We start from the raw sequence: 15140 nt of genomic DNA on the forward strand, positions 1-15140 counted from the left end.
AGGGAAATTAAAATTTTAAAACATTTTTGAAGGCCTAGGCATTGGGCCCAGTATGCATAATAGGTAAGTTGCCACACAGTGTCAGCAATGGAAGGATTAAAGCCATAAGAAAAGTGAAAACAAACTGTAGATACAGAGAACAGAGTAGTGGTTACCAGAAGGGGAGAGGTGGGGAGGGTGAAATGGTAAAGGAGGTTATCCATATTCACACAGATGGAAACTAAATCTTTGGTTAAGAGCAGACTGTAGGGTATACAGAAGTAGACATATAATGTTGAACACATGAAATATATAATGTTATAAGTCAATGCCACCTCAGTTTTTAAAAATTAATTCTAAAAATAAAATTAAAAAAATAAAACAATGGAGAAAGCCAGAAGGGAACAAAGGGAGGGATAAAATCTGAAATTAGGCTGACTTCCAGGATGAGTCAGATCATGTAGCTATAAATCAACTAGAATGCTTTCAGCTGCAAGTAACAGAGTTCTGATTCCAACTCACTAAACCAATAGCAGGACTGTTCAGAGGTAGGCTGGGTCTGGCTTAGTTAATCCAATGACTCAAGTGTCTGCAGAGTTTCAGGTCCTTTCTAATTCTCTATTCCTCTGTCCAAAGTATTGGCTTCATCCAAAGTCAGGTTCCCCTTATGGTCATCAGATGACTGTCAGCACAAACATCCTTCTGGTTTATATCCAGTGAGACAGACGAGGAATTTTAGTTCTTCCCTGTAGTCTGACTGAGCCAACTTCAGTCAAGTGCCCAAATAGACCAATAATTCCCTGGAGATCACCCCACACTAGCTGATCTAGCAAATCAGGATCCATGGAGCCAGGACTACAACATACACCAGGCAGCATCAGGGAGCAGGGAATATCTGATAACCGATTTTGCAACTCTGGAATCCTCTCAAGAGTTCAACAGTTACAGAAAGAGCTATCACACATGAAGTACATAAAAAATATTTACATCAAGCATATAAAGAATTTAGCTCAAGTATTAAAAAGGTCAAGGGATCTTTCTGGCAAGGAAGGATCTTAAAGGGGAAGATTTGTGGAAGTGTTTTTAGAGGAAGCTATGCTGTGACCCTCATCCCCAAGCCCCTCCCCTTAAGGGATGAAATAGAGGTGGGTAAAGACCTGCCCTCCTACCTCAAACCTTGGTGAGTGGGGATTACACAGGGCACTACAGAGAGCACAATCAGTTCAGTTCAGTCCCTCAGTCATGTCCGACTCCTTGCGACCCCATGGACTGCAGCACACCAGGCTTCCCTGTCCATCACCAACTCCCGGAGCTTGCTCAAACTCATGTCCAACAAGTTGGATATGAGTCCGACCAACCAATGCCATCCAACTATCTCATCCTCTGTCATCCCCTTCTCCTCCTGCCTTCAATCTTTCCCAGCATCAGGGTCTTTTCCAATGAGTCAATTCTTTGCATCAGGTGGCCAAAGTATTGCAGCTTCAGCTTCAGCTTCAGCATCAGTCTTTCCAATGAATATTCAGGACTGATTTCCTTTAGGATGGACTCATTGGATTTCCTTGCAGTCCAAGGGAGTCTCAAGAGTCTTCTCCAACACCACAGTTGAAAAGCATCAATTCTTCAGGGCTCAGCTTTCTTTATATCCAACTCTCACACCCATACATGACCACTGGAAAAACCATAGCTTTGACTAGACGGACCTTGATTGTCAGCAATGTAATGTCTCTGCTTTTTAATATGCTGTCTACGTTGGTCATAGCTTTTCTTCCAAGGAGCAAGCATCTTTTAATCATGGCTGCAGGCTGCAGTTACCATCTGCAGTGATTTTGGAGCCCAAACAATGTCTGTCACTGTTTCCACTGTTTCCCCATCTATTTGCCATGAGGTGATGGGACCAGATGCCATGACCTTAGTTTTTTGAATGTTGAGTTTTAACAGTATGAAAAGGCAAAAAAAAAAAAAGGAGAGAGAGAGAAAGAGCTTAATAATTGATCCCAGATTTGAATGGCACAAGGTTGGAATCAATGTTTGGGGACTCTCTACTGGTGACATTATCAAATCACAGACCCCCACATTGCAAAATCCAAAAGTCAGCACTCAGTCTTCATCTTATTTAACAGATGAGCAGATCAAAATCATTGAAAGAGCTTCTTCACCTGACTTCCAACAGGCTAGCATTCCAGGTTTTCTTTTACTTCCATGGCCACTCCCTCTCTTCTGCTGACTTCTCCTACACCTCCCACTCCCACCCCTGATGAGGGAGAACCCCAAGGCTCAATCCTTGGACCTCTTATTTTCTCTGTCAACCCTTCTCTCTACATGTTGGCAACTTCCAAATGTCCATCTCCATCTCCAACTCTCTCCTGAACTTCAAATTCATTTATCCACTGCCTTCCCAAAGTCTCCACTTGGATTAATAGATATCTCAACATGTCCAAAACAAAGTTCTTGATTTTTCTCCCCTAAAACATGCTCCTCCCTGACTTCCCCATCTCAAGTAATGGCAACTCTATCCTTCCATTTGGAATCATCCCTGACTCCTCTCTTTGTTTCATACTCTACCATCCAACTCATCAGCAGAAGTATTTTTGGACTTGTCTCAACTTTCAGAATATATCCAGCTTAGATAATTTATCACCACTTCCTCCATCACCTTTCACATGGATTACTCAAAATCCTCTCAACTTCATCCTCCTTCCTTCCCTACTTAGATGGTCGCAAAAAGCTCCCTGTTTTTTCCCACATCTAAGTAGACAGCTGCCTTTTAAAAATGTGAACCAATGTCATTCTCTCTCAAAGAAACCTCCAGGAACTTTCCATCTCATTCAGAGCAACAGTTAAAGTCCTAAGAATGGCCCATCAAACTCCACAGCACATGCCTACCACCCTCAACACACACACCTCTCTAACGGCATCTCGCCACACGCCCTTCATTTGAACAGCTCCCTGTTCCTCCTCAAGGAAGAACACACTCCAACCCTGGGCCCTTGAAATCAGCTTTCTCTCAACTACAAAGCCTTTACTTCTAGAAAGCCACATAGGCTTCTCCCTCATCTCTTTCAAATATCATCTTCTTGGTGGGGCCTTTCCTGACCACCCTATCTGAAAGTAAGACCATATCACCTCCCACCTCCATCCCTAACCCCTTCCCTGCTTTATTGTTGTTCAGGGCACTTAGCACACCATGTTTGATTCTAAAGTAACTTAGTTGCCAGTCTCTTCCCACAAAAATATAAACTCAATAAGAACTGGAATATTTCTTATCTGGGTTGTTAAATGCTGTACCCCCAGCATCCAGCCTGACATATAGCAGGTGCTCAATAAATTTTCGTTAAATGACTGTGTGAATACTGTTCTATAGATAATGTATTATTTGAATATTTTATAAGAAGAAAATGTTTGTTTAACCATTCAACAAATATGGATTCAGAGCAAATTCAAGCTTAAGCACTATGCTAGGTGCTAGTCAAGAGTGGTAAGCAAAACTGAGCTCACTACCCTGCCTGTGATGACAAAAAGAGTGTTAAGAACTGGAAGGAAGTAACCTAGGTCAACAAAAGCGTTATCACAAAGTAAGCCGGCTCCTGCCTGGATAGGTAAAGGTGGGTGGAGGAAAGGGATCTGGGGGACCAAGAAAGCCACCGGAGATTGAAAGCCTGGCTCCACGTGACACAGTTTCTGTACAGTTTTACTCAGGACTGCCCCTGCCCAGTATCAAAAGTGTCATAGGTGTGCTGCATGCTACCTGATGAGAATTCCCTGAGAAAGTAGCATCTGAGCCAATGAAGATCCACACCTATTACTGATAAGGGATAAGGGTCAAGTAGAGTGCATGCATGTAACTGAAGCAGAGGGAACTGTGTGGGTGAAGGCTCTGGAGTAGGAGGGAGTATGGCACATTCTAGAACACAGAGAGCAAGGGAAGGGCGGTGGGAAAAGGGGCTGGGGAGGGAAAAGGTGGGTAGGGACTAGCAGACCCTCGAAAAGAGTCCAACTGTATCCCAAACAGGATCAAAAGCCATAGGAGGGGCTTGTTTTTGTTTTCTTCCATGTGCACCATGAGCTGTATTTTGAAAGTATTATTGAAACTGCCTCTGTGAAGGATAACTTACCTGAGGTGCCTGACCAGGTGTAGGGTGGTCAGTCAGGAGGCAGCAGAGGAGTCCAATCAACCAATGCTGGCAACTTGTTCCAAAGCAGATGCAGAAATTGGAGAGAAGTCGAGCAACTGGAGAGATTATATTTATTACCTGTGTGATACAGGCTGAATTGTGACTTCTCATAATTCACAAGCTGAAGTCCTAACCCCAGTACCTCTGAAGGTGACTAGATTTAGAGACAAGTAAGATAAAATGATGTCACTCGGGTAGGCCCTAAACCAATGACTGGTGTCCTTATAAGAGATTAGGGTCACATGCCCAGAGGGAAGATGACGTGAGGACATAGGGAGACAAAGGCCATCTACAAGCCAAGGAGAGAGGCCTCAAAAGGAACCCAATCTGCTGACAATTGGATCTCAGATTTCTAGCCTCCAGAACAAAATAAATCTTGTTTAGGGCACCTAGTCTGTGGTATTTGCTATGGCAGACCTAGCAAACAAATATACAGTGTAAAAAATATTTTAAGTGAAGAATAAAACTTCTGAAAAATAAAAGCAAATATTTGATTTATTCTAATTGAAATCAGGGTAATGTATGATAGTAAAGTTCAAGCAAAAGAGCTTTTCTTCAGTGTTCCCCTCGATGGCTTCTGTAATGCAGTTGTATTGTCCCTAAAATGAAATACAAGTAATATAAAATGTTAGATGCTTCTATCTTGTAAGACTTTTATAAGAATTTTGTCTTACTAGCAGAAAGCTACTTAATACTTTCTGTTTTCTAGACTAGCCTATGACATTTTCAAACATTAGAAATATTGATAATTTGAAACAAAATAGGTAAAGAATATGTACTATTAATGTTTATTTCAAAATAGTTAACCAAAAGTGAAATGTACAAAGTTTCATTGCACTTCTAATGCAAATATCTAAAATTGCCCCTCATTATTACTCATGGAGGCAGTTACTGAGTTACACACAGTGGTCACAACAATGCTTTCACCCGAAGATCACTCATCATATTAACAGTAAGCATTTGCATTACTTTTAGCAACATATGTTGGAATTTAAAAAGAGTTTTCTTGGGCTTTCCTTGTGGCACAGTGGCAATGCAGGAGACATGGGTTTGATCCCTGGTCCAGGAAGATCCCACATTCCACGGAACAGTTAAGCCCGTGTGCCACAACTGCCGAGCCCACAGGTGTCAACTACTGAAACCTGCGTTAGGGCCCAAACTCCACAACAAGAGAAGCCGCCAAAACGAGGTGCCTGCACGCTCTGACTAGGCAGTAGCCCCCGCTTGCTGCAACCAGAGAAAAGCCTGCACAGCAACGAAGACCCAGCAGAGCCAAAAGTAAATAAACAAAATTATTAAAAAATAAGTAAAAAGGGTTTCCTTTGGTGTAAGTTTTCTATTTTTCCATATTCCACAGAAAAAATAAATAGCAAAATATACAAAATCAAAAAAAGTTTAAAAACAATATCGAACATCTTAATCTTGAATCAATATTTTTAGAAGTTGTGGATTGTTTTTTTTCAAATTCTTAACACATCTGTTACAACAAAACATTAAAGAAGTACAAAACGACTTGAACAATACCTTAGAAAATCGTATTCCCCTGAAGGAGAATTGTATTGTTGTGTTCACAGTCTCTGCAACCAAAATAGAAAAAGTTATTGGCCAATATTAGGTAATTTTTTTTTTTTTTTTTTTTTTTTTTTTTTTTGTAGTATGACATGCATGCAGAAGATGTAAGAGACACAGGTTCAATCCTTGGGTCAGTAAGATCCCCCTGGAGAAGGGCATGGCAACCTACTCCAATATTCTTGCCTGGAGAATCCCATGGACAGAACAGTCTGGTGGGCTGCAGTCCATAAGGTTGCAAAGAGTCAGACACGACTAAGCTACTTAGCACACACACACAATATGATATGTACCTTTTATAATTTTACTACTGGCAAAAGTAATCCAAGCAAAATTGTAGAGAAACAACAAATCTTATCCCCTGTCTATGATTCCCCCGTGGCTTCCTCTGCCACCCTGAGCCCCTCTCAGTATCAGCCTGTATCTCATCCCCTAGTGGACACAAACTTGTAAGGCCCACTGGTCTCAATAATGAATGAATGATGAACAAGCTAGTGCTAATACGCTTCATCCCACGTTACATGTGTGCATCTTTGTTGTTGCTGCATCTCAGCAGGAAATGATGAAGAAAAATCTTCCTAAAGGTGGAGGAGAGTTTTGGGAGGCAGCCAGGATATCAAAGCTCCTTTCAACCCCACCACTGAGAAGCCCAGGTATGTAGTCACTGTTGAAATGCATAGTCATGGGCCTGGCCCCGCAGAAGCTGTGGGAAACAGAAATTCAGGGAAATCCACTGACCCAGTCAGAAACAGCAAAGGAGTGAACTTAAAGGGCAGAGATAGAAAGAAAAATGCTTTGACTCTCTAACAAAAGCAATAGTGACCAAAAATCTTTTTAAATTTTTTAATTTATTTATTGTTATCTTTGGCTGTGCTGGGTCTTCATTACTGCACAGGCTTTTCTCTAGTTGCAGGAAGTGGGGGCTACTCCCCAGTTGTGGGCATGGGCTTCTTAGTTCAGTGGCTTCTCTTATTGTAGAGTATGGGCCCTAGAGCATGCACGTTTCAGTAGTTCACACACACGGGCTTAGTACTTGTGGCACATGGGTTCTAGAACATAGACTCAATAGTTGTGGTGCACAGATTTAGTTGCTCTGAAGCATGTGGGATCTTCTGGGACCAACAACTGAACCTGTGTCTCCCACATTGGCAGGCAGATTCTTTACCACTGAGCCATCAGGAAAGCCCCAAAAATCTTTTTTAAAGTAATAAAAATAGACAAATGCAAACTATAATGATTACTGTTCTCTGAGTTGGCTAAAGACAATCCTTAATAGCAAATGATTGGATAATGTCTGCATCTATATGTTCTTTTTCCCAAATAAGGATTTATTTATTTCCTTCTGGGGGTATTCTTATTAGGGGTGCTCATACATTGAGAAAATTGGCTCTTGAATTCAGTAAAGTGACCATATCTTAATGATCTTAGGATCTTTTATTCAAGATTAATTGAATTCAAATTTAATAGTTCAACAAATATTTATTGAAAGCCTACTCTGCACCAGGGACTGGGGAGACAAGGTTAGTATAATACCATCCTTCCCATCAAAAAGTTAAAGTCTCCTGGAACACAGACATGCAAATAAACCAGTACAAATTCACTGTGTGATGAAAAGATGCAGTAAGGATGAAGGCAGGATAGTGTTTTATTAAGAGTGATGCTTCTGGGGCCTGACCTGCTTGAATTTTAATCCCAGGTCCTCAACTTATTCAGTATGTGACTTTGGGCAAGTCACTTAACTTGTCTGTGCCTCAGCGAAATGACAATAGATAATAATGTCTATTTCATAGGATTATTATGAGGGTGTCGAGTGAAAAAAAAAGCACAACCTATAGTTGAGAACTATATTTTATACAGTAGACATACTGAGGACTTAAGCCCAGAAGACAGCCTCTCAGATAGCTCAGAGGGACTGTTCCAAAGAGATAAGGGAGGAGCCAAAATACATAGGAGTTCTTGCAAAGAAAAAAAAAAACTGAGGTAGTTGGAACATCAAAAGATTTCTATTAAATAAAATCTAGACAACTCAGGTTCATGAATTTAGCACTTTTCTATGTATAGGAAGATGCTCATGGAATCTTTCCTTTGATATGTACCTCAGACATGCCCTAGATCTGAGGGCCAGTATCATGGGCCAGTATCTTGTTTTCTCCGTCCTCAATCCCCTCACAGTCTACTTTAGAGGGAAGGGGTGGGAGCAGCTGCAGTGGCTGATGGCTTAATGGCCACAACGTCCTCTGTTTACTGATATGGCAGGTGACATTCTTTGTAGACAAGAGCTATAGAAGTTAATACATGTAAGTGCTCAGAACAATGTCTCATTAAATATTATTAACATTCAAATGTTATCTATTATAACATTAAATGTTACTCCTTTCTACAACCCCCAGAGCATCTTGTGAATAATAATGATGATGTTATTAATATTATCAATGATCTTATTAATTTTTCATTGATGTTAATGTTATTATGACAATTGAACTGACATAAAAGATGGGAAGGTAGGTAGGGGGTATATTCCAGGTGGTTGGAAAAAGAGGAGCAAAGGCAGGAAGGTGAAAATCAGTATTCTGATAGTTTACAGGTATGCCTGAAAGGGGCTCAGTGTCATTAAAGCAAAGAAGCAGCAGGAGTGCAAAGAAGTAAAATTGAAGAAGTTAGCATGAATTGACTTAGACTCCACGGGAAGAGAATGGTGGTGATGGGGAAACAACCAAGGGTGTGAATTAGTCAGATTTTGTTTGGAGAGTTGAGTCACATGACTGTACAGTAGCTGGATTTAAGGGGACAACTTCCTGATGTTCAAGCTGGTTTTAGAAAAGGCAGAGGAACCAGAGATCAAATTGCCAACATCCACTGGATCATGGAAAAAGCAACAGAGTTCCAGAAAAACATCTATTTCTGCGTTATTGACTATGCCAAAGCCTTTGACTGTGTGGATCACAATAAACTGTGGGAAATTCTGAAAGAGATGGGAATACCAGACCACCTGACCTGCCTCTTGAGAAATCTGTATGCAGGTCAGGAAGCAACAGTTAGAACTGGAACTGGAACAACAGACTGGTTCCAAATAGGAAAAGGAGTTCGTCAAGGCTGTATATTGTCACCCTGCTTATTTAACTTATATGCAGAGTACATCATGAGAAACGCTGGACTGGAAGAAGCACAAGCTGGAATCAAGATTGCCGGGAGAAATATCAATAACCTCAGATATGCAGATGACACCACCCTTATGGCAGAAAGTGAAGAGGAACAAAAAAGCCTCTTGATGAAGGTGAAAGTGGAGAGTGAAAAAGTTGGCTTAAAGCTCAACATTCTGAAAATGAAGATCATACATTTGGTCCCATCACTTCATGGGAAATAGATGGGGAAACAGTGGAAACAGTGTCAGACTTTATTTTTGGGGGCTCCAAAATCACTGCAGATGGTGACTGCAGCCATGAAATTAAAAGACGCTTACTCCTTGGAAGAAAAGTTATGACCAACCTAGATAGCACATTCAAAAGCAGAGACATTACTTTGCCAACAAATGTTCGTCTAGTCAAGGCTATGGTTTTTCCTGTGGTCATGTATGGATGTGAGAGTTGGACTGTGAAGAAGGCTGAGTGCCGAAGAATTGATGCTTTTGAACTGTGGTGTTGGAGAAGACTCTTGAGAGTCCCTTGGACTGCAAGGAGATCCAACCAGTCCATTCTGAAGGAGATCAGCCCTGGGATTTCTTTGGAAGGAATGATGCTAAAGCTGAAACTCCAGTACTTTGGCCACCTCATGTGAGGAGTTGACTCATTGGAAAAGACTCTGATGCTGGGAGGGATTGGGGGCAGGAGGAGAAGGGGACGACAGAGGATGAGATGGCTGGATGGCATCACTGACTCGATGGACGTGAGTCTGAGTGAACTCCGGGAGTTAGTGATGGACAGGGAGGCCTGGCGTGCTGCGATTCATGGGGTCGCAAAGAGTCGGACACGACTGAGTGACTGAACTGAACGGAACTGAAAGTCAGGGAGACCAGTCAGAGCCCAGGAGGCAGTGATATCGGTGAAGAGACGGGAGGTAAAGGCCCCTCATGACCCCCACCTCAGGTAACCTCCCTCATCATGCTCTACCTAGTTATCCTGCTGCTTTTCTTGAGAGCATGTACTGTAAAATGAACCTTATTTCATTTTCATATTTATCTTCATGACTTAGTGACCATCTTGTTTCCTCCACTGCTCTACAAACTCCATGAGGACAGGGGCTGTGCTTTGGTCACTTCTGAATTTCCAGCTCTTGGTACTACCTGGTCCCTGCATACCTGGCTCTAAGACCAGTTACATAATTTGCAAGGCTAAGCACAAAATGATAATAGGGACCCAGGGACTTCCCTGATGGTCTAGGGGCTAAGACTTAGCGTGTAGAGGGCCCAGGTTTGATCCCTGGTCAGGGAACTAGATTCCACAGGCCACAACAGACCCAGCACAGCCAAATAAGCAATTAAACATATTTTTTAAAAAGAAAGAAAATGGGAGGGGGTACTTATTTAGAAAGCTGGGGAAACATCCATTAAAGATACTAAAATATAAAGTTTTTCCTTTCTTTCACAGTCTCTCTTTCTCCCTCTGGATTTGCCATGATAGTGTTTTAATCTTTTTTTATTTCAGTTTTACTGAGATGTAATTGACACAGCACAGAAGTTTATGGTGTAGAGCATAATAACTTAACTTACACACGGCACTAAATAATTACCACAGTAATTCATCACCTCATAAAACCAAAAAGAGTTTTTTTTCCCTTGTGATAAGAGCTTTCAGGATCTACTCTCTTAGCAACTTACAAATAAACCACACAGCAGTGCTAACTACAGTTACTGCCATAGTTTTAATTTGCTATTTAATCTATTCAAAATAAAACAAAATTTTAAATTATTAGCATGAATTTTACCATTCCTCTTTATATTGTATAATATCAATTGTAAACACAAATATCAGAGCATTTAACTCCAAGGCAGAATCACTGAAGTTTCACAATTTGTATTTCATGGCTCATCCCAGAAGGTGCCTGAAGCTGGTCAGAAGAAACCGTTACAAGCCAGACTCAGAAAATTCAGAAGGAGGTTGAGAAGGTCCTCCAGGCATAGAAGAATCTGAGAATGTTCCCTGCACCAGTCGCAAGGTAAATATAGAAGTTCGCAGGCACCCAGGGGCTGCTCCGTAATGATGGGAGATGGTGTGAGGGTAGGGGAAACCTGTGCGAACTGTGGGCCTGACAACTGGTTGCCTCATACTCCAGGGGAAGGCAGGGAAGCCAAATCAGGCATCTTTCTCTACCACAGGCCTGCAGACCCACACATGACCCTCAAACGCTTTGCGACCTCCATAAAATACCTCCATAAGTTACCTGCTGTAGGTGAGACCTCATCTAGTCACCCACTAAACAGTGCCATGGTGCAGCCAGTCCACGTGGGGTGGTCACTGCCATACCCCACCCCAGACACTGCAGGACACTGTGCCTGACCCTGACCCTCCCAGCTCCAGGCCTCCACCAGGGGTAGAGGGTAACAGGTGCCACCAGATGGGACAAGATGGGGGATGCCAAGAAGGGACCAGGGTGCTAACAGGGCAGTGAACAGCAGGAAGCCAAGAACCTGTCCAGAGTAGGTGGGCATATATACCACTGTCCCATCACACTTTGTGTACAAAACACACACTCAAAGATAAAATGACTAAGAATCTCAAGACTGTGATCCCAGAATAGTAAAGCCCAAATGTGAAGACCTCCTGAGTATACGGCCCTGGTTGTGAAGTGAACACTGCCAACTTCGTAAGAGAGAGTGATGGATGGGACTACAGTTTGAGGAAGAAATCAAGAGTAGCTTCCAAGGGACTTTTCTGATGGTTAAGACCCCATGCTTCCACTGCAGGGGGCATGGGTTTGATCCCTGGTCAGGGAACTAAGAATCTGCATGCTGCATGGTGCAGCCAAAAAAATAGTAACTCCCAAATTTCTATTTGGGAAATTTGCCTGAATGTCTACCAGGTCAGGTGAGAAGGAGCTCTAACCTCTTCTGTGGGGCAGCCCTCTTTTTCAGCTGTATTTCTTTCCAAGAAAGACATATCTCCCATTCTCCTCTTATAGGGAGTTAATGTGAAGCCTCTTGAAGAAGCCAAGATAGAAACAAGGCAGAGTCAGAGAAAAGGAAGACAGAACCTCAGCTTAGACCCTTCTCTGCTCTCCCCAAAAGGTATCCACGTAGCTCACTGGTGGTCCAGTCCAGGTTTCCCTGCACCTATGCAGCACATAGGACCCAAGCCTCAGATGGTGTTATGGGTTGCAAAGTGTCCCCCCAACAGATATTCAAGCCCAAACCCCCAGTACCTTGAGCACAGACTTATTTGGAAATGGGATTTTTGCAGATGGTCAAGTTAAGATTAAGCTGGGTCCTAATTGAATATGACTGTGTCCTTATAAAAAGGGGTAATCTGGACATGCAGATAAACATGTATAGAGGGAAGACCACACAAGGAGACACAGGAGAAAGATGGTCATCTACAAGGCAAGAATCTCCTCAGGCCCCCTGAGCTAGGAGGGAGGCCTGGAACAGATCCTTCCTAACCAAGAGGCTTCAGGGGAAGCACAATCCTGCCAACACCTTGGTCTCTGACTTCTAGCTTCCAGAGCTGTTAGACCATAATCTGTTGTTCTAAGCCATCCAATTCTTGGTACTTTGTTACAGAAACCCTAGCGAAATCCTGAAAACAGGGTTAACAGACATTAAATTTAAAATGCCTTTGAAATATCCACTTATTTATTCAAAAATGTGTTTTTGAAAGAAATGAAGGTGTGTGTGTTTATGTGTAAGAAGTGGAAAGATTATGTGTAATTTTTATCTTCAGTTCAGTTCAGTTCAGTAGCTCAGTCGTGTCCAACTCCTTGCATCCCCATGAACCACAGCATACCAAGCCTCCCTGGCCATCACCAACTCCCAGAGTCCACCCAAACCCACGTCCACTGAGTCGGTGATGCCATTCAACCATCTCACCCTCTGTCATCCCCTTCTCTCCTGCCCTCAGTCTTTCCCAGCATCAGGGTCTTTTCCAATGAGTCAGCTCTTTGCATCAGGTGGCCAAAGTATTAGAGTTTCAGCTTCAACATCAGTCCTTCCAATGAACACCCAGGACTGGTTGGATCTCCTCGTAGTCCAAGGGACTCGCAAGAGTCTTCTCCAACACCACAGTTCAAAACCATCAATTTTTCAGTGCTCAGGTTTCTTTATAGTCCAACTCTAACATGCATACATGACCACTGGAAAAACCATAGCCTTGACTAGACGGACCTTTGTTGGCAAAGTAATGTCTCTGCTTTTTAATATGCTGTCTAGGTTGGTCATAACTTTCCTTCCAAGGAGTAAGTGTCTTTTAATTTCATGGCTGCAATCATCATCTGCAGTGATTTTGGAGCCCAGAAAAATAAAGTCAGCCACTGTTTCCACTGTTTCCCCATCTATTTCCCATAAAGTGATGGGACCGGATGCCATGATCTTCATTTTCTGAATGTTGAGCTTTAAGCCAACTTTTTCACTCTCCTCTTTCACTTTCATCAAGAGACTCTTTAGTTCCTCTTTGCTTTCTGCCATAAGGGTGGTATCATCTGCATATTTGAGGTTATTGATATTTCTCCCAGCAATATTGATTCCAGCCTGTGCTACCTCTAGCCCAGCATTTCTCTTGATATGCTCTGCATATAAGTTAAATAAGCAGGGTGACAATATACAGCCTTGACGTACTCCTTTTCCTATTTGGAACCAGTCTGTTGTTCCATGTCCAGTTCTAACTGTTGCTTCCTGACCTGCATACGGATTTCTCAAGAGGCAGGTCAGGTGGTCTGGTATTCCCATCTCTTTAAGAATTTTCCACAGTTTATTCACTTGCCCATATTCTCTACGTATCACATCCTAAAAATGTAGGACCTTTGTAACAACAAGTCGTTGAGTATTTTCCTTACTCATTTGATTCGCAAATTTTCAAAGGCCTGTTGATAACATCAGTGCTTCTTAAATCAGAATGTCCTGATCTCTAGGCCCATGTACTTAGCTGCCAAGTGAGTTTCTTTATCTGAATATTCCCAAATTACCTTGAGCCCAACATGCCAAACCAGAACCCACTATCTTTCTCTTTAAAAACCTGTCCCTTCCTTTTACACACATCATTTCCAATCATGGCACTTCTATCCATCCAATCAACACCCTGGAGCAGTTCTTGATTTATTTGATGTTTACCTGCCACATCAAATCAGTCAGCAGTCCCACCACTCCTGTCTCCCAAAATACTCTCTTTCGTCTCCTTCTCTTTACTCCCAGGGCCTCCCTCATGGTCCCTTACACAGCCTCCCAGCTGCATTTCCTTCCATCCAAGTTTCTTACCTCAGCCAAAACCCACCTCCTTCTGAGACAGGCTGGGACCTGGGAACCTTTGCTATAGTACCTACACCTGGACAAATAACTCCTCTAGCAACGAAACAGACAGAAACTATAAGGGACTACAAATAATTGCAGGCATTCGCAGTTGGGGCAAATTATGGACAATAGGATACAAAAAGGCCAAAAAACCCAACTGCCACTTCTGAAGAGCCAGGAGCAAAAACAGGATGTTGGGAGCAAAAACAGGGTATTGTGCTTTTGTCCCCTGCACTCAACACCACCAAAGGAGGAGGCAAACTACCTAAGTAACTCCTCTGTCCTATCCCAGTGTGTTAGGTGCTCAGTCGTGTCCGATTCTTTGCTACCCAATGGACTCTAGCCCCCCAGGCTCCTCTTGTCCATGGAATTCTCCAAGCAAGAATACTGGAGTGGGTAACCATTCCTTTCTCCAGGGGATCTTCCTACTCTCACTCCATATAAGAAACCAGCTGGCCCCATCTCAGAAAGTGAACAAAGCAATTTGTTACTTATTTTCACTTCCCCTGGCTGCAACAGGGGCCCCAATGAAGATTGCCTGAATTTCCTGCCTAGCCTCTTATCTTGGGTAACACTTCCACAGGGACACTAGTTATCTGCAAAAACGGAAATCTCCTTGGGTCACCCCTACCCACTAACAACAAGATTCAGGCTGGTATTTAACCCATGACTTACACTACCCTGGCCCCTTTTCTAGGCTCATCTCCAATTTCCCACAAATACATTCTGCTCGAACTATAAAAAAGCTACTCTCCAGGGACTTCCCTGGTGGTCCAATGGCTAAGACTCCAATTCAGGGGCCCTGGGTTTGATCCCTGGTCAGGGAACTTGATCCCACATGCCACAACTAAGACCCAGTGAGCCAAATAATTAAATAAAAACTTTTTTGAAAAAGCTACTCTCCAAAGAAACTATTGTTTCCTGGCTAGACAAGTTTGCATATGCTATTTCATCTCAGGGAATGTCCTTTTTCCTTACTCTCTAGGGTT

The 15140-nt window shown here is 42.6% G+C and overlaps 1 protein-coding gene across 1 annotated transcript in view; it reads right to left on the bottom strand.

Moving 5' to 3' along the window:
* Positions 1 to 4651: 4651 nt before the first annotated feature.
* The window catches only part of LY96 (lymphocyte antigen 96), a 35635-nt gene continuing 25146 nt past the window's right edge, over positions 4652 to 15140 (bottom strand). Inside the window, 2 exon segments of the mRNA NM_001290835.1 lie at positions 4652 to 4750; positions 5676 to 5728. Coding sequence (NP_001277764.1) covers positions 4652 to 4750; positions 5676 to 5728 — 152 coding nt within the window.

This window comes from Bubalus bubalis, chromosome 15 (assembly GCF_019923935.1).
Source record: "Bubalus bubalis isolate 160015118507 breed Murrah chromosome 15, NDDB_SH_1, whole genome shotgun sequence".
Classification (NCBI taxonomy): domain Eukaryota; kingdom Metazoa; phylum Chordata; class Mammalia; order Artiodactyla; family Bovidae; genus Bubalus; species Bubalus bubalis.